General features: G+C 39.6%; 1 protein-coding gene across 2 annotated transcripts in view; it reads left to right on the top strand.

Annotated features, from left to right (window-relative positions):
* Positions 1-26,170, top strand: part of PHF21B (PHD finger protein 21B) — a 163,325-nt gene that overhangs the window by 102,603 nt on the left and 34,552 nt on the right. For both annotated transcript variants that reach the window (XM_056511716.1, XM_056511723.1), the window contains one exon: positions 18,754-18,846. In XM_056511716.1, coding sequence (XP_056367691.1) covers positions 18,754-18,846 — 93 coding nt within the window. The remainder of the gene's footprint in view (positions 1-18,753; positions 18,847-26,170) is intronic.

Below are 26,170 nucleotides of genomic sequence, written 5' to 3' on the forward strand. Positions count from 1 at the left end.
TGGGTCTACACTATTCCCTGGCAACTTTTCAGTGTCAATCCCATGAGTGAAGACATGACTGATGGAGCTACATGGATGCAAGCATACAGAGGGATATCATGAGTGGAGCTCTCACTCCCTCCTTGAGAAATGAAGCTTAGAGCTTCATTTGGATGATCTGGAACAAGTTATGTTGGCTTAAGCAGAATTTTGCTGGCATAAACTGAATTTTGCTGGCATATGATGTGTACGTGATAGGTGTGCTTTGCCTCCAGAGAATTGCTAGTGCTGTTGTGTAGAGAGAATGCCCTAGAGCTACTGGATAGTCAACGGTATGCCTGTACCTATAACATACTTTGGTATAAAGAGATTTTGATATAAGCCTCTCAAATTTTCATTGTAAGGATATTTATGTGGTATTTACCCTTTCCTCTCCTCACCACCATTTCCTGACTGAAAGCAAGGTCTGAGGTTGCTTTGCTGAAGAACAAAGTCCCATCTGCTGTGCTGGAACAAAATGCCTCGTAAAGAAAATGCCGCTATGCTGCCTCCTCATTCTCTTCTAACTAGCACAACTGTGGGCCAGCAGTCATCCCAGGGTCTAGTCTGAAATCAGAAAAAAGAAATCAGAAAGCCTTTTGGCTGTTGGGAAGACAGTAGGATCAGGCAGTATTGGGAGCACAAGCAGAGAGGGGGAACACTGCTGTCACACTCCTTGGCTGCTTTTCAAGATCTGTAGTGAAAGACAGAAGAGTTGAGAGAGAATGTCAGCACTGGGCCATACCATGGAGCACCAGGACACACACACAGGGTGTCTGGAACTCACTGGGATCTTTGCCTCCTGTTACTCTGTGCAATTCTTACAGAACACCTTAGCAAGGCCCTGACTCCCTGTCCATCATTGTCACATCCCGAGGTGTCTCCTTAGACCTGAGATCACCTCTGGAGGACATGCAGGTGGTCTGGAACCCAGCTCTTTCCGATACCCAGCGATGAGAGACTGCAGGAGGCTGTTCTTAGAGGTTTCATCGTTGTTTATTGTTGCTTATCTCAGGAATGTTTTGTCCAGTGAACAGTGGTCTGCTCGCCAGACGTCCAGGGCAGAATCTGCCTGAGAAAGGCAGGACTTATCTTCTATACTCTAAATTACATACTAGGTATTTACAAATGACCCCCAATACACTTCAGTCTTATAACACCGTCCAGCTTTGTTCACATCCAATCTAAAAGTGCCAGCATGTCACCCAGCATGGATGACACAGAGAAGAAGGAGGAAAAAGTATCCACGCCCCAAATTCTCCTTGTTGGCCACGAGCCCCTTATATAAACATTTTAGAAATCTACTTATTCTACATTCTAACAGTCTAATTTACACTCTATTTATTTTTGCAGCTTGCATTTCTTCTCTCAATGTTGGCAAATTTTTCCAAATCCAGCCCCTGAGGCACCTGGGTCTCATTTGAGGGTCTTTGGGGACCCCGCCAAGGGGGTCTTAAACCTCCCAGGGAAGCCAGAGGAATACTCTGGGCTCTCACACATCATGGCTCCACAAACAGCATCAAATCTTGCTCTCTGTACTTCCCTTCCCACACATGTATTCTGTGGGTCAGCCAGAGAAAATTTGGCAACTCCCCCATGCACATGTGCTCTTGCATCTCGGGACTTTTCTATGCAGAGGGGCTCTTTCAAAGCAAAATACAGTATGAGGATTTATAGTGCTATAAATTCTTGTCATGATAGTAAACTGTTGTCCACAAATGCTTCATTCACTCCATAGCCCACAGAACTACTTGTGTCCCTGTTTAGACTGAGCAGACAACACTGGTATCCATTTTTTTCCCCAGGAAATGTGGCTTTTATACATGTAGGAGGATGATCATATATACCTATTAATTATCTGTATATTCAATTTACCAGAAAAAAAAAGCATTCCGGAACTTTAGGAACATGCTTTTGCCTACGATGGCCATTTTTGAGAATAATGTATTTGTAGAATGATTTATTACCTTTCTCTTCACCATCCTACTTTATGTGCTTCACTAAACTCTTTGTAAAAGCACTTCCTCGATAACTGGAAATCTGCCTGTGTGTATGACTAAGTCTTTTTTGTTTTTATTTATTATTTGTATTGCAGAAGTACTTGCATGTTTTATTTATAGAGGTATTTACCTGTATTGGTTATGTGGCTATATATAGCTGCTTTTTTTCTAGAATCCATGTTACTACAGTGCCTGAAAACTAAGGCATTATTATTCCATGTTTTACTGTGGGAAAACTGAGAAATAAAGAATCCACTTACGCTGCTCTCTTTGCGCTTCTCCAGAGGAAGCTCATGAGGGCTGCCTTAGGCAGGATCCCTGTGTCTCAGCCACACTACTGGCCTTTTCGGTAATTTTGAGAATGCCTCAGACATGTCCCTGCTGCACATAGCATCCTTGGGAATGAGAACTGTCCAACAAGTCCTTGGATCATGCTACGGCCCCCTTTAGCCTTTGCACATCCTTGTCATACTTCTTCGTCATCCATCTAGATCCATGTGCTGAAATGCAGGTGGAAATTATAGCTAGTGAGCACAAGTAAGGACAAAAGAAAGATCCAGAGGCTCCACACAGATCTAGGAAAAGGGAAAAATAATGACATTTTTCTATGGATTATGACAGCCTTGGTCACCAGAGCACCAGCATCTCACTGGCATCAGAGATGTGCCAGGTTGTCTGTGTTTGCCAAATATTGCGTTTCTGGAGTCCTTGGCACCTGCTCTTACTGTGTTACAATTGGTGTTTACCTGCATTTTTCTTCAGATCTGTGTTGGTCAGTGATGGCTGATGAATTTCAAGATGTTGAAGGGATTTGTTTGGGGCTTACTTTAGCTTTATCAGTCACTGTATTGGTATCTGGATGTCTGTCCTGGAGTAAGAGAGCACCAATTGCTCTGTGTGGGAAACAGTTCCTATTGACTTTCCCTAAATTGTTCTGGTTTTTATGGTTTCCTCAAATGTGGAATAGAGGCTGGGTTTCCTGCTGGGGCTTAATTAGGGCTCTGAGCTTTCTGTTTCTGCTGGTCTGTGTGAGCAAACTGGCATGGTAAGAGTCTTCTGTTCAAAATAACAACAGAGGAGAAAACTCCACAGAAAGCCAGTGGTGTGCAGATTTTGAACAGATCAGTACTGACCATGCCATCATGGCCACAGTTTCATACACTGGAGTTGTTGTAAACAGAGGAATCCTGAAGTATGGTCCTATTAGAGTGTACCCTCAGGAGATATGTGAAAATGTAGAATAGGAGATGTGACTTGGGCCAAATCAAATTAAGGATAATAATAAAGAAAAGCTACTCAGAGAGTAGAAACCCCGAGGATTCACCACTCTACTCACCATCCAGTGATCCATTCTTGGCATTGGGGCTTAAGTTTTAACTCTACCATTAGAATGTTGTAAAGAGCATGGCAATTTTAGGAAATGGGTTATAGAGTGTGTGTGACAGATCCTCATATCTGCACCCTCTTAGTTGCAGGCTTATTAGGGAGATTCGTGAATATACTCCATATGTAAATATGGGTATCTAAGAGCAGGATTTGGCCTTACCACTCTGATATATACAGCATAAAAGCACTTTAATATTTGTATTTCTTGCTAAATAGCATAAAATTACATCCTTTCAGGTTAATTAAACCATTTCTCAGTGCTGGTTGCTGTCGATGGTATATTCAAATGTCAGATTCACAATAAGCACTTATGCTTCCTGATGATAAATGGCTTCCTTTTAAATATCCCAGATATACGTACATGGTCAATGCATCTGAAGCATGTGGATTTCTGCTCTGCTCAATCTGCATTTCCATTTGGTCTACATTTGGATTCAGACACCCAAAGACTGAATAAAGACTTTCAGAAACTGAATAAAACCTCATTAGGCCCTATATGGTATTCTTACACAGCCAAAATTTTCCAGTGGAGGCAGCAGAATATTCAGCAAGAAAGGATAAGTTAAAAGCGGACTTACACTGACTGTCTGATACTTTGTTGTAAAAATCTAAGAGCAACTTTTCCAAATTTGTTTCTGTGGGACCTGGCAAACAAACATCCTGCTGGAAGAAAATTAATGACATGGGAATAATTGTGAGTCCCAGTTTTTGGAGACCAGAACATGGTTGTTGTCTGCAGCATTTGTGTCACTGAACATCCCATCTGCAGGTCCATGTGCACTCATGTGGAGTGTAGGAATGGATATGCTGCTTAAGTATTTGTGGGGTGGATTTTCTTCCTGTGAGTGTCTGGGAAGTGTCTCTGTTAGAAACACAAGCAGAAGGTGATTAACTAAAAACTACTTTAATTTTGTTAGTGATTCCTGGTCCTGCAGAAGGATGATGGTGCTGTCAGCACATTTGTATGTCTAGTCCTTATAGCCAGAAGTACTTCATTGTCCTGTCCATAGAGAGCCAAACAAGAGACCAGGTTAAAGGAAGGAAATGCAATTGCCCCAATTTCATGTCTCTTCTTGGGAGTAATTTTAACTACCTATAAAAGAAAGTCTTAAAATTTAGGAATATAAAAATTTACAAACATGGGCAGCAGGAGAGGGGGGTTCTGCTCCTCTGCCCTGCTCAGGTGAGACCCCACCTGCAGAGCTGCCTCCAGCCCTGGGAGCACAGGAGGGACATGGAGCTGCTGGAGTGAGTCCAGAGGAGGCACCAAGGTGATCAGAGGGCTGGAGCAGCTCTGCTGTGAGGAAACCCTGTGGCCTGAGTGACAGGACAAGGGAGAATGGCTTCAAACTGTTGGAGGGCAGGGTTAGATGAGATTTTGAGAAGAAATTTTTCCCTGTAGGGGTGGGTGAGATACTGGCCCAGGTTGTCCAGAGATGCTGTGGCTGCCACATCCCTGGAAGTGTCCAAGGCCAGGTAGGATGGGGCTTGGAGCAACCTGGTCTTGAGGAAGGTGTTCCTGCCCATGGCAGGGAGTAGGATGGGATGAGCTTTAGGGTCTTTTCCAATCTAAGCCTTTCTAGAATTCTGTGATTCTATGCATATATAGGCAGTCCCCTTATGGAAGGATCTGTGATGTTTTTGTAGATACTTATATATTATCCATACAAACAAAGTTCTGAATCCCTTGTTCTAATGCTGAGAGTTTTTATTACATTATTGTTTTGGCGTTAATCAGAGTAACTCCCATGGAGAGCTTTGATTCACTTCAGAAAAGCAAAGAATGCTGTAAAAATTATAATACACTGTAGCTATTTCATTGTAATTGGAGGCTGTCTGTGCTTTACAGAAATTACCAGGCAAGCATTCCTGAAAATGTCAGAATTTTCAGGTTAGTTCTATTTAAAATGGGTGAACAAAAAATGTGAGGGGATGGATTGAAAATTTGAGTGTGATTCAAACTTGAAGTGCAGTTTGTAATAGTGAAAGATGATCAACTTTTGGGCTGGAGAAATCATCTCCTAGATCTTTTTCTAAATTATAGGATGCATAAACAGGTATACTTATTCTACATGTGTTGTTACTTCAATAAGAGGCACCACTTTAGGAAATGAAAGGCTTTGGAATATTGCCAAACATCTCAGTTCCATTTATTGTCTAAAGGTGGAGTTTTCTCATTACCTACAGAGTTTGTGGGACAGTTTAATAATTTACAGGAATCTGTTGGATACCAGATTGCAAACTCTGTATTTATCTTCCTTCAATGTTCATATTGCAAATACAGATAAGATCTGTTGGTGTACTAACTGTATAAGGATTTGGCAATTGGTCTGCTACTAATCTCACAATGTGCATTTGTGTCTATATTGAAACTTATTGGAAAACTGTATCAGGAAATATTGATCTTCAGCTCTTTTATGTATAACTGTGAAGGGGTTGGTGAGAGAGATGGGAGAGAGAGTAAATACTGTAAACACAGTGCTGATGAATACTCAAGTAGTAAATAGAAATACCTTAGAAGTCATCCCTGACAGTAATAAAGACAGCAATTTTATTTCATCTGTGGATAATAAACTTGTTTCACATTGCAATATAAGTGGCATTTATGTTATATTAATATATCTATTAGTACTTATTGATGTTAGGGTTTAGTTGTTCTCTTTTCCTCACATCACAGCCATTTTATAAAAATTCAAGTTAAATTGCCACACAATAAGCAATTAAAAGTGTTTGTGTGTGTGAAAGATAAGAAAGTAATCTGTGTGTGGAGATATTCCTATAGAGAAGGACAGACTCTCCCTGATTTGGAATCTGGAGAGTTGTGCTCAAAGTGATGGAGTTCTGTTTGCACTAGTTAAAGATTTGGCTCTTTGAATGCATATTTCAACCCACAGGCACTGTTTTGCTGTTCATATCAGAGTGGTTTGCATGGGTTTCCTGCCTTTTAATGAGGTGTTTTTGTATATCCCTTGCTTTGACTGTGGGCAGTGCCTCTTCAGGAATGAGACTGTGCACTATGTTCAGTGGCCTTTTCGTGTGACATGTGGAGGATTGCCAGCTTGGAGGATAATGTGAGTCAGAAAGTGCCTGATCCAAATTTAACCAAATTTGTTCATCACTAAATTTAGAGAATAGCTGAATGGCAAGACAGATATATTTCAATTTCCATCAGTGACAAGGACAGAGTGTTGGCGGATGCCTGTTAGCAGCTATAGCATGTGTTTTTGATACTCATATATGTGTGTATGGGTGGGAAAAGACTAGTTACTTTTGCTTACCATGAGCCTGTTTCTTATTTGACTGCTTTTAAATCACTCTTGGGCTTGATGTTTCTTCCGTGCAGATAATTCTTGTGCAGACAGTGCGCTGTGGTCTTAAGTCATGTTTTTGCCCTCTTGAGTAGGAATTGCATTGGAATTGGATTTTTATCATTATGAAAACTGAAATATAGACCCTTTTAAAATAAGACAGGCACCAGGCAAGGTAAGACAAGCCAAAATTCTTTTTGCTGATCTTATAATCAGGCTTCCATATCAATAATTTCAGAAAACGGTTTCAAGTTTATCCTCCATTTGAGCATAATCCTGAGTTAACATGTATATAATTCACATGTCTTCAACAGGGTTAATCATATCCATGTATCAGTTTGTATTTACCTGCTGTTCTGTGCCGGGGTCTTAATCTTTTTTACTGTTCTAATTCTTTGGCTAAATATTTTCCTTGGACCATGTCCAAGACCATGTCCTCACTGCTATTGTGCAAGGCATTTTGTTAATGGGTGTGACTGTTTGGGGGGGGTTTCTCCATGAGATCTTTATTATAGACCTCTGTTCAGCCTCTTTTTTTATTTTATTAGGACCACAGTTCAGTGACTTGTGTCATCAAATTTGCACGTGTAGTGATGGATTGTGATATTACAAACAATTTGATTGTTGCATCCCTCACTGAATCAAATGATGAGATTGGCTGGGTGGGAGATAAGTTCATTTTTACTGACAGGATCACTGCAATAGCAGTGACTGAATAGGTAATACTAGAACGTGCATGAAAGCTTTCATAGGATTTAAGCAACATTGTGCTTCCTGTAGTTTGCCGATCTGGTAATGATGATTTAAGGGTCTTACCTTAAATATTCACTATTCTTCTGGGTGTGAAATAAATCCACAAGTCATTGTTTAATTTAATATAATATTAATTTTTCTTTGAATAACGTTCTGGTAGACTAAGATATTTTTAAAAGAAAGATATTGTAGCATAGTAGTAATGAGAATACTGTAGAAATCTGTCAGGGATACTATGATTTTGGAAGACTGTATATGGTAAATAGTTAACATTTGCTCTAATAAAAACCCACAACCCAATTTGATGATTTCAGGTTTTCTTTAGGGTGAAGCATTACTGCATTCATTTCCTCTCACACTTGTCTTTTCAAAATACAAGCCAGTCATCTATATTCTGTTGACATGTGTAATTTTTAACCTTTCCTGTAATATGGAAAATTAGATATTGCATTTGTTATTGCCAGAAAAGGACAGCTCAACCTCCCTAATACGTATGAAAAGATAAACAGCTTCCGGTTTCTGCTATATCTGTATTCTTAAGTGAGTTTCAAAGCTTGAGTAAGTGGCTTTGAACCATTACTATGATGGCTCAGAATTGCCAAGTCTTGAGGAATATGAGTTCTAACTCGCATTCTTCTAGCCTGAATCCAGAAATTGGTTTTGAATTTAGAAGTTATTACATAGAACCAGAATTAATTTATATACTGATGTATCACAATGTGTTTATGCTTCAGTAAGGTAAAGTTTGTAAGTCTTAATAACAAAGTATTTCTCAGCAAATTCTTTGAGCATTGTCTAATGTGTGAGTTTGGCCTATCTCCACAGAAGTCAGGTCTAGAGAAGCATGTCTTTAACTATTTTCCTAATGATGGTACAATAGGCTTGGCAAGCTATTAGTGATTTTTGTTGTTATTATTACTATTACATTGGCTTTGAAAAGGGATGTTTTATAAAAAGAAAAACCCACCAGCTTTTTGACATGTTCATCCAAATTTTTACATTTTTTCAATTTGCAGGATGAGGGTGTAGAGTATACAGAACTTTCATATCTGCATGCAGAAGATAACTGAGTAACTTCCCTTACCAACATTCAGCTTTTGCGACCAATGGTATGGTCGTATTAATGGCATGGTATAAATATTAATGGCATGGGATAAATAACCCTGTTTGAGTAAGAGCAACTCAGTCTAAAACATTATTAGCCACTTAATGCTATAAGGATTCTCTTTGTAGCTCCCTGGCAATTATTTTGGATTTAGGATATCTTTTTAAGAAAGATGGAGTGAAACTTTTTCCAAGGTCATATAGTGACTGGACGGGGGAGAACAGCTTCCAACTGACAGAGGGTGGAGTTGGATGGGGTATTGGGAAGAAACCAGCTGAGTCACTGGTGCAGGTTGCCCAGAGAAGCTGTGGATGCCCCATCCCTGGGAGTGTCCAAGGCCAGGTTGAATGGGGCTTGGAGCAATGTGGTCTATTGGAAAGTGTCCCTGTACACGGCAGGGGGTGGAATGGGAGGATCAATAATGTCCCTTTTAATCCAAACCATTTTATGACTCCATGATTGTCCAATTAAAAAAAAAAAAAAAAAAAAAAAAGAAAGAAAAAGGAAAAAAAATCCTCCACTTTATCTCTGGGAGTGACATGGTTGAAGTCCTGATCTCTTCAATGGTATCCCTGCAAATACACACTCAGCCTTTCATTGGGCTAAGACTCATAAATGTCCATGGCTCTGCCTCCATGAAGGCTTTATTGTTGTACCATCTGATTTGCACAGTAGGCAAGCTCAAAACACAAAGTATTTTTTTATTTCTAGCAAATAAGTTTTAGACTAGATCTTTGGAAAAACTTCAGTGCTGAAATGCACCTGGCTGCCTGGAGCTCAAAGATTCTCAATCTCTGCTTAGTAGCATTCAGGCCTGGGCCCAGGTGAAATCTGGGGGTGCCTCTATTTTTACCAGCCATATTCCAAAAAAATGCATTGGGGCATTGTAGGAACTGCTGTCATGTTAGCAAGGGTGAATAACAAGGGTGAGCAACAAGGGTGAGCAACAAGGTTGAACAACAAGGTGACCAGAGCATTGATTGGAGTTGTTGGTTCTCTTTTCCCCAAAGTGTTCTCTCAGCCACTGGGCTGTGAAGCCATGTCCTTTCTTCTGTCTCTTACTAATTTAGCAGAAAAGCTTGGAAGAAGAGTCTTTCTCCCAAGGATGTTCTGATAGTTAAATGATTCACAGAGCCATGTGTGAGTGTGAGTGTAGGATCTGAAATCTTCCTACTCTGGAGTAGGTGGTTAGACTCCCAAGAAACTGCTTGAAGGAAGAGATGGGAAGGAGAAGGAAAGGAAAGCACAGCTTTCATGGACTATGTTTTTAATGAAACTGGTTAACCACAGATTGGTCTCCAGAACAGGGCTCAGGGAGGTGAAACTCAGTGGGAATGAAGCAGGTCTCCTCTTTCAGAGCAAAATACAAACACCTGGAATCAGTAGTGCAGCAAAACACATCAATACAGCATCTCAGGAAGGAAAGGAGACTTTCTGCTTACTAGTTCTAAAATTTCTTGGCTCTATCATTGAAAGGTGCTTATTTTGGTATATTATAACTCTGGAAAAGTATTATGTGTAATATATTGTGTTCTGAAATGTGTGTTTATGTAGTCACATATATATATAAATAAATATATAGAGTTATATAAAAATATATCTGTAGATATTTATTAATTTACTTATATAGGCATAAATTTATGTGATCCTTTTACTATCTGAACATAAAAGAACAGCCTTTTTATTTGGATCATCAAAGAACCAATTACATTTGTAAGTGAATACTACAGAGTTTATCACCTTCCAAAACTAAATATGCCTGTTTTCTTTTACTAGAAGATAGCATCTACATAACAGTATCTGCAATGATTTTTCACAGCTGCAGTCCTAGAACTATGGAATACCAAAGTGAGGAATTCAATAGCAATGGTAATTCCACTATGTTGTGCTAAAGCAATATTTTCCATTGGGTTTTGTTGAGGGATAAGTAGCTTAATATTGCTGAGCAGTCTGCCTAAAAAGTGTATAATGCAAACTTATGGGATGTACTGCACATCCAAGTTAACATTTGCTGAGAAAGTTGCTGCTTCCTTTCTTTTATCCTAGCAAACTATACTAAGGGCATAATTTTAAAATCAGTCATATTTATACACACTTTATATGAAATACAAGCAAAATTTTATTGTACTTTCCCCAAGTTCTATTCTCAAGGAAGTAACTTTTGGTACCAACATCCAGTTATGGCTGTACTGATATAATAGCTTCCTTTGTTAAAAACGGTTGGAATTGTCATTCCATTTTCTTTGTGGGTTTTGTCTTCCCACCACCACTTTTCTCTGCCATCTTAGCTAAGAAACACTTTTCCCCTTGTCTTTATTCTGTTACTTTCCTAAGCAAATTCAACTTTATTCTGCTAAGCAAATTGGATCAGCTTAGCTGAGGCCTGACAAAAGGTACTGTCTGGCAGCAAACAATCTTGTCGCCTCAGGTTGTCACTTCCCTCATGTTTTCCAGTTCTTCTGAGTGACAGAAGAACACCTAACATTCAGAGCAAAGAGTACAAAAGCAGCTCTGAGCCCAGTGGGTGTTAAGGTGGAATCATACAGAGTTCTAATTTTTCAGTAGCTGCTAGTAGGCTGCATGGGCCATTCTAATAGGTGAGGATTCTAAATCACTAAGGGATGATGATCATTTCCTCCTTTATTTTTCATCCCATTGCCTTCCCTTTTCATATTGTAGTCTTCATATCCTGCAGCTGTGGTAGGACAGTGGTGCTTTAGTAGCTGCTGGGTCTGTTGGAGATTTTTACTTCTGCCTGAGCTCTCTTGAGGCAGAGGTGTGAAACTGCTTTGTGTGACACTGTTCATGCATTTTCCCTTTACTTGGGAATATTTCTGCAAACTGTGAACACGGACTAAGTAATTTGAAAACATTAGTCATTAAAAGCCACATCAACCTGGAACAGCTGAGTAGTTAAACAGTGAACCTTTTATGAATCATCTGAGCAAGGTACTATAGGTGTGATCACAGCTGCTGAGTCTTGCTGCAATTCATTGACATTATGCTCATTTGTGCAGGAGGTGGAGACTTAATTAGTTAAATATGGTTTGTGAATAAGGCTACAAATCACAGAACAAGTATATTCATGCTAATGCATTTGGCACATCAAAACTTTCTTTTTGTTTTTTATTTTCTTTTGATTCAGAAATTTAGAGTGTGATCTAATGCCTGTGGAAAAAAATCCTAATAAGAATAGGTGTATATATCTTATAAAATTTATTTTTATAATATATGTAGAAATCATTTATAATTATTTTGATTTTAAAAAGGGTGTATCAAATAAACTACTGACCAGTAAATGATACGGTGCAAATTGTGTTTAGGAGTAGGCATTTGCACAGCTGCCTCCTTGTGTAAGTAATCAGAAATGGGGAAAAATGTGGATTGTATTCATTCTGTTTTCCCTTTGCCAGAATACATACCTACAAAGTGTTCAGAGTTAGTATTTTTCAGTGCACCCAGATGACAATGTGCAAGTGGCAAGAAGTAGAGATAATGGTAGAAAAGTCTGAGAGCCATAGGAAAAGCAGGATATTTCTTGCTTCATCTCTGCATATTCTCTTCCAATACCTGCATGAGCTGTGATACCACTTTGGGCTTCCTTGCAAATGAGTGGTGATGAAAGGGATGAGTACAAAAACCTCAGCAGCAACCAAGAATTTGGTTTTCAAAGCAGGTGTGGAATTTAAGGTGATACTTTTCCTCCTACTGCTTATGGCTACCCCCATGCAGAGAGACAAAAGTCCAAGTCATTGTTAATTGGCTATAAGGAGAGTTGGTATAAACCGTATTTTTGGTGGCCAAAGAAAGGATGGTTTTAAAAATATTGATCTTTTGAAAAAGCAACAGGACATGTATTTCCAATTGTTTACTTCATAACAATCATAAATTCCATATGAAAGCATGATTAATGAATTCTGAGTAAAGGGAGAGGAACTGGGAAGAGCAAACACTTTTAAAACATGTAAAAGAAACCTTTACATTTCTATGAAATTCCAATTAAATTACTGTTTTCACAAAATATGTGTCTGAAATAACTGCCTCTTTAGAATACAATGAAATGTGAAACTGATATCTTATTCTATCAGTTTATTGGAAATACCATGCACAGTGATTTCACCATATTTTTGAAAATAAAGTGTTTGCCACCGATTTTTATGCAAGTTGAGTCTAGAAGGAAAGAAAAAATATATATCTGAACATGTGTTAAAGGAACCTCAAAGTTATATCTGAAAGCCTGGTGCTTTTATTGGTGGACTCCATGGAAAAATGATAATATTCAGATGTTTAGGACAGCAGTTATTCAGAATTCATGAGGGAAGGGGCAGCAAGTTTTAGGTCAAATCAACTTGGAGGCTGCATATAGTGCTCGGCATTTATATAAAACAAGCTCAAGGCTGAATGCAGCATTCAAGTTGTAAAATGGATGTAGAATGGGTAAAAAACCCCTGCAATTACTTCAGCGATGATCCATTCAGGTTAAGAATTTTCGTCTTTGCTGTTGCCATAGCAATCTGTTCCCCTGTCACTACCACATTAAAAATCCATTCTGTAAAACTGTTGTTGCCAATATTGAACACATAACAGACAAAAACATTTTTTTTATAGCTTAGGTTCAACACAAAGAAGACCTAGATCTTAAAAAGATGCATATGTTCTTTAAAAAGAAGAAGATTAGTATTTCCATAATTCATTGCAGGAACACAATATTTGTGCTGCAGTATTGATGTCAGTATAAAATAATTTGCAAATAATCCAGCAGTGCAGTGTCAGTTGAGCCCAAATAATTGAACCGTTCAGCTGAGATACAGCAAACCCATATGTTCTCGTGTTAAACTTTCATTTTGGTAACATGCTTTAGAACTGTGTGTCTCTTTAACCTTCTGTTACTGGTTGATTCTGATTCTCTTTAGTGATTGACTGGAGTGATTTTACTTATCCTGATGTAACTCTGGAATGGGAGAACAGTTATGTCCCCTAGCAGCTTTACATCTGTGATCTAATCTTAAACTGCTCATGGATACAAGCTCTGCAATGAGTTTGTACAGATAATGAATTGTAGCAATAAGTCCTTAAACATTTGTCGCATCTTTGTTTCTGCTGCCACAGCCTTCTATCCTCGGACAGTCTCTAGACTGCATCCTTTGAATTCTTATTCTCTGGCCATGCCATACTTCTTTGTATCACTTTTTATGTCTTCCACTTCTGACTTTCCCCACACTTCTATCCCTCAGTTGTCTTTGAGAGCCTTTATCCTGGGATGGTGTTGATTTATTGCAGGAAAATCATAGGAGCTTCAAAGAATATGCTGAGTTGGAAGGGACCCACAAGGATCATTGAATCCAACTCCTATTGGTTACTCCTGTAATTACAATGCAAGGCATTAATAGAAATGATGGCAATAAGTGATCTTTTTTAACTTCACTTGGCAGTATCTCCTAAATGTTTCATTTTCTTTTGGTTGAATTGGAGGAACTCTGCTTGCTTTTTTTTTTTTTTTTTTTTTTTTTGTCTGGGGGCTTGAGTTCGTTTTCCTATTTTTAGTTATGGCTACTTTCTTACTGAATAAGCTGAACAGTGAAAAGGATGATTTCATTTGGATCCCTTCACATGTTTTTGCAATTTGAAGTGTGACCCTTTGGAACATACAGCTGGATTACATTTACCCAATGGAGATTGCAGGTCCCCTCCACAGTGGGCCTGTTGCATTCCTGTCTGAGAGCATCTGTGAATTGCTCAACCAAAACCATGTCCTTGACATGCCAGATCCCTGTCTGCATTTGAAGATCACTGGAGACAGGGGTAGGAAGTGTCTTATGTCCTGGCCACATTATCCAGTAACTCCTGCACTGAGGGATGGAGTGGTTGATCTTTCTGTTCCAATCCAGTGCCAGCTTGAGGTAAGAGTTAGCAAAAGATCAGAGCTCCCAAAATGCTTCTGGATATAATGTTTAGTGAATTAGACAGTAAGAAATACACCTGATGAATTTGTTCTTGTTTGAAAATGACCCAACCAATAAAGTACTAAGTCTGGTTTAAATGCATGCAATCAAACCTGAGGCCAACTGCAACTTGGCTCTTCACTTTCCCCCGTCCCTTCATATTGTAGATGTCTCTAGGAGTCGCCAGAAAAGCCCAAGTAGCTTTAGACAGAGGAGAGATTCAGAAATATCTTTGACTTTTATGGACCTTTTTCATTAAAGTGCTTAGAGCTGTAAATGTAGAAATAAGAAACTCATTTAGCTTTACAAAAGTACTGCTATTCAGCACTCCTAAAATAATATTTTAAATTATTGTTTCTGCTTGTATCAATAAATTTGTACAGAATGCTTAAAGGTCAAGCATTGCCAGAAAAATGTCTTTTCAGCTTGTTAATTAGAGGTTTATAAGAATGTGCACCAACTTGCTCTTTGGATAAACTTGAAAAGAAGAAGGAGAAAAGAAAAAGGTCCCCATGGATAAAGATGATAGTGTGGAATCAGTGAGTGCAAATCTTTGATCCATCAGGCTCACCATGGCCTAGACATGGGCATGAAAACAGGTGGCTCTGCTAACAGGAGGAACAAAAGTTTATTTTTCTGTCTGTTGGGGAGGTGTCTTGATTAGTCACCTCCTGAAGCCCATGGGCTTGAGCTGATGGCCCAACTTGAGCTGATGTGCAAAGGGGAGTGTGAGCAGGATTTGACATGTCATAGCTTGAGCCATGGGAAATTTGTCCAGCTCTCATTGTGTGGCCAAGGGCATCAGATATGGACACTTATGTTTTTATTTCCCAGGCAAGTGGTTTTATCTTCTCATTTGCATACAGCTTGTACAAGAACAAAGCAGTGTAAATTGGACCCAGAGCCAAATTGCCCAACCACCCATTCTGGCACCTGCATCTCATTTGTTGCAGAGACTACAAGTGGGTTTCCCTGTTTCATACTTCACTTCTTTCACCCATTGTCATGGAGACATCCTGGTATGCCTAAAAATTAGGCCATTGGGATGGAGCTCTCTGTTCACAGGTGATCAGTCAAATGGATAAGATACTGGAATTTCCACCTGCACAACACTCTATCCCTGACCATTATCATTTTACCTCTAAATCTAGATTTTTTTCATCACTAAAAGGGAGACAGTAATACTGACCTAAGTTAAGTACCAGGATGTAACAGATGAAATGTGTTACAGGAAAAGTATAGAGGTCATTGAATTCTTGAATAGCTTGAGCTATTTATTGTCCAAGCTGAGAAATAGTAACAAAACAATATAAATAGTGAAAAATAAAAGAGATTCTTAGATGTCTATCTGAACATACTGTAGTGCTAATATTAACATGAGATTGAAGTTCTGATTTTTTCTTTGGCCATATGATTTCTATACTGAGATTGTTTCCTTGAATATTAAATAATAGTTCCTTACTATAAAACCATTTGTAAACAGAGGGTTGCATCTTTGTCAATGAATATTTCATAACTTAGGAGTGCCATTATTTGGTTTTGTACTTTTGAGTTCACTGCTGAAGTGCTACTTCAGGAAAATAAATCTGATTAAATTTTTGAAAGTGCAAGTGACAGAACTGACGATAGTTCATTTCTCCACTACCCACAGATGATTTATCCTGACTTTGCCTTTAAATGAGGCTGAGGCAACAGTACAGAGTTGTTTTATGGTGTTTCTTGTTTGTTCTCTCATTCCCATTTATTTTGACTCAATCATTCACTATTTTGAAACTGAACCAGAATTGGTACAGCAGTGCACCCAGGGGCCAACATGAGCTTCTTCTGCACAGGACAGAGTCATTCTGTTGTAGTTGCTTAACTGATTTTTATTCCCTGAAGATATTTAAAGTAATACAAGAGAAGAGCTTTGTTGCTCAGACATGGAGTTTTTTGTGTGTCTTAGCAATCCCTAGCTCTGTCTTACTTAACATCTCAGTAATTTCATTCTTATCTTTATAATCAGCTCCAAATTTCATTCAGTGTCAGCACTTTGTATTTTAATGGCATCACAGAATCATTAGAGTTGGAAAAGACATCCAGGATCATCAAGTCCAACCTTGAACATCACCATGCCAACCATCATATATTTTGTTGTCCAGCTTGAAAATATTTGCAAATCCTTGTGTATCTGTAGGAATAGGAATTTTAGAATGTATGTTTGCAAGGTCAGAGGCAGCAGCCTTTAAAGCACAGCTTTCCAGAAAGAAGAATTTTTAACTTTCTGTAGAGGATATCTGTACAGCCCAGGAGAAGCAGTGGTGCCCCTGATATTTCCTAGTAAACCTTGGACTTCACTGTGGGATGAAAGAAATCTCATTTGGGATAGTAGGGAAAATATAGATCCTATTTGTGATAGGTTTCCTGTAGCATGAGTTGGAAAGTTCACTTCAGTATTTACCCTAAAAATCTGAATCTGGGCTGAATTGATTATTAATTAACTATTAGTTCATGCCAATATTAAGCAGGATGTTGTGATAAGTCTAATAAATGCCCATAGCAGCAGGTGGCAGCTCAATTTCTCCTTCTCCCCAGACTGCAGTAGAGATTCTTGCCAATGTGTGAGGCTGTGATAGGGTAGACAGGGCAATGAAGTTGTTCAGTCAGATCCTTCCCATTGTTTTCAGTCCACGTGTCACTCTATAAGGAAACTGTGGCAGAAATACCTCCTTCTGTTCCCGACCCTGCTGCCAGAATCTTGTTTCTAAAGGAAGGTGTAACTTGCTTGTTTTATCATCCATGGATGACAATGCTGCTCTCTCTGCCCCCCTTCCCTCTTCTCTTGGCTTGAGACAGAATTTTAATGCAGTATATTTTTCCATGGATAATCCAGGGTACTGGTAATCCATGAGTACTCAAGAAAAATTGTCTTGCATGTTTATAACTGTTCAGCTCTCCTTGTTGTTTTACTCAGGCAAATCTTTTTCAAATGTTAATCTTTGCTGGATGTACAACATCACACCCCCAAATGTCTCTGACAGGAGTAGCAGAGGTAAAAATATAAACGCTGTAGGAGAAGTTTATTAAGATTATTCTGCCTGAATACACTTGTTATTTCTTATCAAACACTGGAGACAGAATGAAATAGACTGTTTTGCCACTCTGTGGGTGAGTTCTGGGGAGAAAATATCAGCATGGATATGACACAGTTTCGCTTTCCTTGAGCTGATTATGCTATAGTTCCTTTTCGACTGACAAATTTCATTACCATATTGGGGTAATAACAGCATATTTTATCTTGCTGGCTGTGATCCAAAACCTTGGTTTAGAACAGAGTTAAATTTTGAGAAATTTGGTGGAATCTATATTTTTCTCCATATTGGCTATTTCTAAAATCCTATTTCTGATAGGATTTTGTGTTCAGTACTAAGTGTCTCTTGCTGTTATAATGCCAATCATCTGTTTGCTTATATTGCTGTGTCGTCCCAACAGCAATAACCAAGTGCTAGATAAAAGTTACATAGCTTTGCCTTAAGAAAATTGGCCAGTTAACTAAAGAATGAACTTCTGGTTTGAAGCTGTGGCTTCCCCATCCCTGGAAATGTCCAAGGCCAGGTTGGATGGGGCTTGGAGCAACCTGGTCTGGTGGAAAGTATTCCTGCCCTTGTTGGGGGGTGAAACTGGGTGATCTTTAAGGTCCCTTCCAATCCAAGTCATTCCATTATTCTATTAACTGATGTCAGAGATGAAAGATGTGGAATGGAAAAGTTAGCTGTCTTCTTTACATATATGGCCTAATCACAAATTTATAAGCTATCCATTTATTCCATCCTATCTTAAATAAGATTTTAAAAATTTGGTATGCAACTAAGAAAAGGGTGAGTAACAAAAATGAACATTGATAGTAATAGACGCTGTGTTGGCCCAAGTGACCAAGTGTCAGCTGAATGTTGTGTGGCAGTGTGCTGTAGTAGATTTATAGGCAGCTTTACATTTTAATAATTCAGTATTTACTATTTCCTGAGGCACAGCAAATATCTCTTTGTGACCCTGGCTACCATGAAATGCATCATCGTACCGATGCATGTCACTGTGGTGCATTTCAGATCTCTTTTGAAAACAGTCTGCTGCCTAGAAAGCCTTCAGCCATGGCACCCAGGAAGAGAAAAAGAGCTGGAAGGGAACTGCTGGCTTGGAGAGGTTCTGTCTGGGAAAGCTTTGCAGTTGTTTTAAGCTGTGTTCAAATGTTTTTCTTCCAACAGACTTTGGGAACGATCACTGCAGTGCCCATTAAGGTTCCTCAGGTCAGCTCCTTGCAGAGGTTGGCAGGACAAGGACCAGCAGTGCTACCTCAGGTACAAAATACAGTTTCAAAGATGGGATTGTGTCATTTTGTACATATTCTCTGCTCCTGTGCTCAGGCCAGGGTGCATCAGCACACTGATTTTACAGAGTTGTGTTTTTCTTCTGGGAATACTCATAGCACAATGAAAAGCTAGATTCATGTAGATTCATTATGGAAGAACAAAATACATATGATGGAATGTAAATTTATGCTTTAAAGTTGAATCACAAATCACAGAAGTGAAAATCTGCAATTCTGTAATGAAAAGACCTGGTGGAAGTGTTAACCTTCCTGTTCAAAATTTAACCTCATGTTCTGTTTCACTGACTTATTTGCCTTGTCCACCCCAATATAAAGTTTTGGCCCCGCTGACCCAGGTGTCAGACCAAGGAAAGATTCTCTGGGTAACAGTGAAAGGAGAGTTGCACTCACTGGTTTTTAAAATATTTCAAACTGTCTTCTTTTCTGAACACCCATCACTGTTTCTGTAACTACGCACTTTATTCCCCATTTCAACCCTCTTTCTCAAAATTTTTGGATGTCATTTTCAACAAGTGTTTTGCTGCAATTCTATGGTTTGCTCTTCACATTAATGATTATTAAGTATAAATATATTTGCCCACTGTGGCCCTTAGAGTTCTATTTCTCATATATGAATACCGGGAAAGTACTGAAGTTGATGATCTATATTCTTCCTATTGTTTCTTTATTTTCTTTCAATTTTTTTAGTGGCAGAATCTAGTAGGATCTATGAGCTAAATTTACTTGTAGGAAGAAGTATTTCCAATACTAAGTTCTTAAATTCTCCCTTTAAATTACATTTTGTGGAAGGCAGAGTCGTGAATATAAAGTGAGGTTATAGTTTTCTTATCAAATTCAAGACCTTGATTTTCAGTTGTTCTTACAACATAATAACATTTTGATTTCTGCCATTTTAGGGTGTCAAAGATGAGCAGATTGCTCCTGAAAATAGATGATGAGGTTCAAGACCAGCTGAAAGATATCTAACAGGGCCTAAATTATCATTTATGTTGTGTTTCAGCAATGGTGATGCCATTGCAAATGTTGCAGTTAGAGAAGTACCAATGCCCTATGCTTTTGTTAAATAGAAAAAATTTCATTCATTGCTAGATTCAATTCTGAAGAATTGAAAAAAAGTGGAGGAAGCTGTTTTCCTCAGCTTTTTGAAAAGAACACATCCTTTCTGTCTTGCCGTTTAGGTGATGGCAATATTTTTGTTTGTATTCCACTTTTTTTCACTCCCTGGTGAAATGGTACAGCTTCCATTTCAGATGTGTTTATGCAATCATACTTAATACTAATGAACTACCAATGCTTTCTTACTACCCTGAGCCTGAGTTCACTAACTTTTCTATTTTGTGAATATTTCATATAGATACAATGGAAAATAACTACCTAGCAATCTAATATCTTAAAAACTAAAAATGAAGTAGGAGGCTGTATGTAAGACCATGTTATCAGGGTATGTGTAATGCCCTATGTTTTTTCAGGCTTTTTCACAGGCCCACAACAGGCCAGCTTCTTCAGCAACAGCATGTCCCATTTACATGCCAGTCCTCCTTCATGCTTCTCCATGATCCGTATTTTCCTCTCCCCCTCCAAGCTCACAGAGAAATTTAAAATTTCCATATATTTTCTTAGTGGGAAACTCCCTCCATCAAACATCCATCCTTTGTGCTCAGTGTCTTCAAAGATACCAAGTTTTCATCTACAAGTGGAAAGTGTGGTTTCTAATTAACTAGTCAGATGTCTTGAGAATAGATTTAATATAGCCTTGGACCAGAGTGGTGCAAAGCTGTCATTCTCCAGGTACAGCTGGATGCAGGTGACCTGGTGACCTGGGAGGCCACTCTAAGTCTGCAGCACTGTGTCACTGTGAAGGCTGTCCTTTGTAAGAGCTGCAGGGTGAGTGCATAGTCATCTCTGGTCCAGGAAAACTGGAAGCTTCAGATGGAAATATAAAATTCCAGGAAGCAAGGCCATGTGATACCATGCAGGTGTTATGGTAAAAAACATGTCCTTGTTCCTTGTAGTGTTGTGAAAACAAGCGCCTAAATAACAACTATTTTGGAAATTAAGACATGTATATTACCTTCCAGTTGGAGCTGAAAATCATGCAGAATTAAATCCTGTCACAAGCCATGTCCTCAGCTGTTTTTCATCAGACTTGGTCACAGACCAGGCTGGTCACTAACCTCCTTTTGTCCCCATGGGTAACAAGCAAGGACCCATAACTTGCTCTGAGTTACTGGCACAATCCTGCCATTCTAGGACTGACTTTCAGAGATGCAAATTCCCATCTCCTAAGCATACCGACAGGTTGAGTCCAGCTGGGTTTGGCATCTGCTAAAACCTTTACTTTGTTTGCCCATGCAGCAGCAAATTACTGATACAGCAGAACCATAGTCATCACTCCTCTACCAAGAATTTGGAGTATTTCACAGGGAATCACAGCAGTGCGGTGTCCGGACTCAGATGTTATCTATGCTTCAATCTTGTTCTGGAAGGGATGGAAACTTCCCCCATATCCATTTCTGCCAAGCCTAGTTGTGACAGTGAAGTGTGTAGAGCCCTGCAGTGATGAAAGCAGAGCAGCAAAGGCTTCTGTGCTCTGGCAGCTGTGTTAGTTTACTCAGGCAAGCGAGTCCAGGCGTAGCTTGTGCAAGTGCAGGGGCAGGTGCAGTTGCACTCACCTAATCTTTTGGACTGCATATGCTGCTTCTCTGCAGGTCTGTGGGGGAGTGGAAGGCCTGGGTGGAGCCCTTTTGGGATTCCTGCCATTTTAGGAGCCTACTTATATGTTAATCCTCTGGGAGTGGCTTTCCTCTAAGGTGGACAGATTGCACTTCTGTCTCAGGTGCATGTAGATAACTGGGAAAAATCCAAGTCAGTATCTGCATTCTGGGCAGCACACCAACTGCTCCCTGGCATTTCTCCTTTTGGCCAGTCTCATTATTTCTTTGGGATTTCAGACTCTCTTTAGATTTACATATAGGCATAAATATTACCAGGCTGGATGGATAGAAAGAGAGAACTCCTCCATTTTGAGGGTCCTCATCATGTCTAAAGGAGTTTGATATATTTGACACTTTCATGCTCCTCATCTTGACAGCCTCTTTTGATTTACCCCTATGCAGTCAAGGAAAAACATACTACACAAGTAAACAGAGGCATTTAACAAGAGTTACATAAAATAATTCATACATAAGAGCTCCCTCATTTTCCACATTTGTACAGATAGTTGTCATTTGTTTTGTTCATTTGAATAGCTTTATGATATGACCCCCTGGGAGCTTTTCCATCTGGGGAATAAAGTTTCAAAATTTGTACAATCACAAATGGCAGCAGAATCCCATCACTTCAAACTGCTAATTAAGTGGTGAGCAAACAAACATTACTTACAAGTTCTTTGCACAATACAAACAATATTTTTTAGGCATTCATTATTTGCCAAAACAAGCTTCTTTGGTGGATAGTTGTCCTTTTTTTCTTTTTTCCTAGAATATGAAGTTATTTTTGCTTTCATCAAATAAGTGATCTGTGATGTTTCAGAAGGTAATTCCATACAGTCTTTCTCTTCTTACTTTGTTCTTTGAGGTTTCCAGCTGAGTGAGATGCTTTCAAACTGCAGACTTTCCACTGCACTCTAAGAAGAAAATCCTAGAGGTCCTCTGCTTAAATACTGTGGTACTCCTGAGCTATTCCTCTTCTTTTTGGCACCATCTGCTTTAAGGAGGGGATGGCATTCTGTCAGGTTGAGTTCCAATTTCCAGCTGCAGAGTAAATATTCTGTCTATCTTGAACTGCTTTACAGACAAATATAAGTTGCACTGTAGCCACCTGAAGGTACATGTGAAATATTATTTTCTGTTCTTCAGCAGGAAGATTTTAAATGAACATCTGATGTAAGCTATTTGTTCTCTTCTCTTTTCCTTTGGGAAGAAGCATATACAGTTGAGAGTTCTGTTTACGGTTTCTTTTGATCAATTTGCTTATTTTTAATGGTCATGCTACATGCATATCCCTACAGAAAACATTTAGTGTAAAAATTGATGAGTGTGCTTGTAATTCTTAGAGAAGTTTGAGACAGCTGCCTCTGCTTTGTTGTAGGAACTCCCTGTCCCAGGTATGCATGGCCAGCTTGGCTTTTCATATTAAGTCTTTACAGGGAGAGCTTTGAAGATTGGGATAGAAACATAGTACTTTATTGAAAAGTCTGTGGGAGTCTCAGTTTCAAACTAATGGTGAGTAGGTTGCCTGTGCTGCTGAGAGGGGCAGTGGCTTGCTGTAGAACCTTCAAAGTATGTATTTTACACTGCTTCTGTGCAGTCAAGACAGGTGAAGGTGTGACTGAGGTGGTGCCGTAAGAACATTATTTGTGGATGGTAGCATGACAGAGCACGGCAGAGGCAAGAAATCTAGTCTTCTGCAATAAAGTCAAGGATGAATGTGTAGGGTAGATCAAGGAGGGCTGTGCTCCAGTGCACCTTTTCCAAAGGACCTCTGTTTCCTCTGCCTTTCTGTTGGTGTCAGTTTTCACTTAACAAGAAAATTGATCCAGAGTGATGAGGAAGGAGAAGCAACCCTAACCCCAAACCTATCCCCAACCTGTTACTGATGCTTGAGACCTTCAAATCTGATCAGTGTTGTAAACAGCTTGAAAAGGACCTCTGTAGAAGTCAGCTCTCTATGATAACCTGCACATAGAATTCGAAAGTATCCATTAAAACCTCAGAGAACATTCAAGCCATTTTTACATCCGGCATGGTACCTTTTTCCCAATTGAAACTCTTCTGTTACTCCATGTCAAGAGCTGCTTTGCAGAGTAGCAGCAAATGAGAGGGTAAGAAATTTCCCCTCTCTCCACTGATGCCATTTTTATCTGTGTGAAAGTTGTGACTTCTGATCCATGTCTGGCCTAGATCTCGACTAAGCTGTGTCTCTGAGCCACAAGGCCAGCTGTACAAGCTTAGATTAGAACTCTGGGTGAATAACAGGTGGACAAGAAGGCTTTCTTTGTTTGTATGACTTCAGTAAAGGCTTGGAGCTATGCTGCTGTCTGACCCTTCATTTTCATCTCCTGGTGTCTCAGCATTTTGTGTCCTTCCATCTTGCTTAGGCTGTCAGCAGACAGAAATTATTTTTGTCCTTACTTCTATTATTGTTTTTGTCTTTCTTTTTTGATTTAGTAAATGAGTTGGGGCTGGTTGAATCATCATAATGTGATGTTATTGTTGTCTAGAATCAGGAACAGCTGTTAAAGTGATGGACAGTGCAAAGCAGTGACATCCATGGTCTTTAATGTGACACCAGACTTTGAGTCTGGTGAATGCCAGCTGTGTGGATTAGTTCAGAGCTTGCCTAAGGAAGTATAAGGACAGGAGGAAAGCAGACAGGTCTTCTCTGATTCTTGCCTAAAGGCTTCATGGACACTTTAAATTGAAGGAAGTTAATCATAGATGGGTATCTGTGAGAGAAGCAAGCTAACTTGTTATGCTGAAAAGAGTGGAAATGAAAGTAAGTTATTGACTGGTGTGTATATTCACAGTCTATCCTTTGTACTCCCATTGTAATCCTAACAATAAGGATTATTTTTTTTCCTCAGAGGCACAAAGATAACTGCATGTTCAAGGACAGAATCATTGTGCAGAAGGTAAAAAACCCCAGAAATCCTTGTCAACTTCAATCTCTGCTTCTTAATTTTTGAATAATGCTGATTTTTATTTGCTGGTTTAATGGTAGATTTTCCCCTTTGCAAGTGGAAAAGGGTTACTTAATGAATCATCAATTCAATAGTGGCAGTGCCAAACCAGAAAATAAAGGCAGAAAATACACAGCCCCGTTAACAAAAGTCAGTCAAGTTCCTGTGAAAATACAGTTTTGTGTTTGTTGGGGCTTGACACCAGCTAGAAGCCATGAAAAACCATTCACTCACTCTCCTCTGCTATAGTTGGCAGAGGAGGAGGAAAGAACCCAAAAGGCTTTTGGTTTGGAGGTGAGATAAGGATTAAGCAAAAACACTTCAAGGGCAAAGCAGGCTCAAAACTTAAAATAAGAAGAAAACTTTATTAACAGAATTAAAAGAGAATATTGACAATTACAATAAACCTTTAGAACACCTTTTCTTATCCACCCTAAGCCCTTCTTTCCTTCCTACTGACAGCAGAGGGAGACAAAACATGGGGGTTTTAGTCAGTTTGTCAATTCTAAAAATCTTCAGTTTGCTTAGGGAGAGGAGTCGCTTCTGTTACATCATGAGCTCCTTCCTACGGGAGACAGTTCTCTGTGAATTTCTCCAGTGTGGTTCTAATTTTCCTGCCCAACCTGCTGTATCCTGAGTCCCTCTCACTGGCAAAGTAGTCTTCCTGAACTACATGGCATGGGTCATTTTAGTACATGGCATGTCATTTTTTAAGGATGAGTTGTTCCAGTTTGGAAGCAAAGATCCTCTTTCTCTATGTTCTCTCTCTCTGTTCAAGTTTCCCACTAAATTACATCTTTTCAGCATCCACTCACTTCAGCATGAGCACCTTTTCTCATGGGCTGAGCGTGGACCTCTACATCCCCCATGCACTTCATGAATTACAGGGAAACCATTTGTTGTATTATAGTCCCCACCACGGCTTGCAGAAGAGTCTCAGCTCCGACACTCGGAGGACCACCTCCCCCTCCTTCTTTTCACTGACCCACATGTGTCACCATGTTGTTCTCATCACGTGTCCTCACCTTTTCCTTTCCTCTGACTTGGGAGAGAATTGATATCCATGGGTTCATTTGTTTCCGAGGTCTATCAGCTGAAAAGGTCTTTCAGGGTTTTGCAGCGCTGAAGGTTTGATTCCATCTGGGCTCTGCACTGGGGGGTCGCTGGCTGCCTGTCACATGGGCGGCTCCATTAGGCACCTCTCTTCACGTGGGGTGCCAAAAAGGAGAATTCTGTTCTGGCTAAGAGCGGTGAGCAAGCAGAATTCCCCTCATGCCGTGCTGAGATGGCATGGCCACTCCAAGGCCCTGGCTGCATGGCGCTCCCGGTGCCAGGATGGCCCTGGCGGCTGCCTCACCACCCTGCAAAATTAAAAAAACCCAGGAATTCTTTCTTAAATATGTCATTACAGAGGCATTACTCGCTATGTTAATTGGCTTAGCAGCATGTCTGTTTTCACAGCCAGCCTGCCATTGGTTTTGCCAGGCATGGAGGAAGCTTCTAGCAGCCTCCAACACAAAAATCACTTCCGTGGCTGCCTTCTTCCCTACTCACCAAAAAATCAAGCCATGCGAAACCAACACAGTGTTCAAAACATTAGTAGCATTTTTTA

This window comes from Oenanthe melanoleuca, chromosome 1A, assembly GCF_029582105.1.
Source record: "Oenanthe melanoleuca isolate GR-GAL-2019-014 chromosome 1A, OMel1.0, whole genome shotgun sequence".
Lineage (NCBI taxonomy): Eukaryota > Metazoa > Chordata > Aves > Passeriformes > Muscicapidae > Oenanthe > Oenanthe melanoleuca.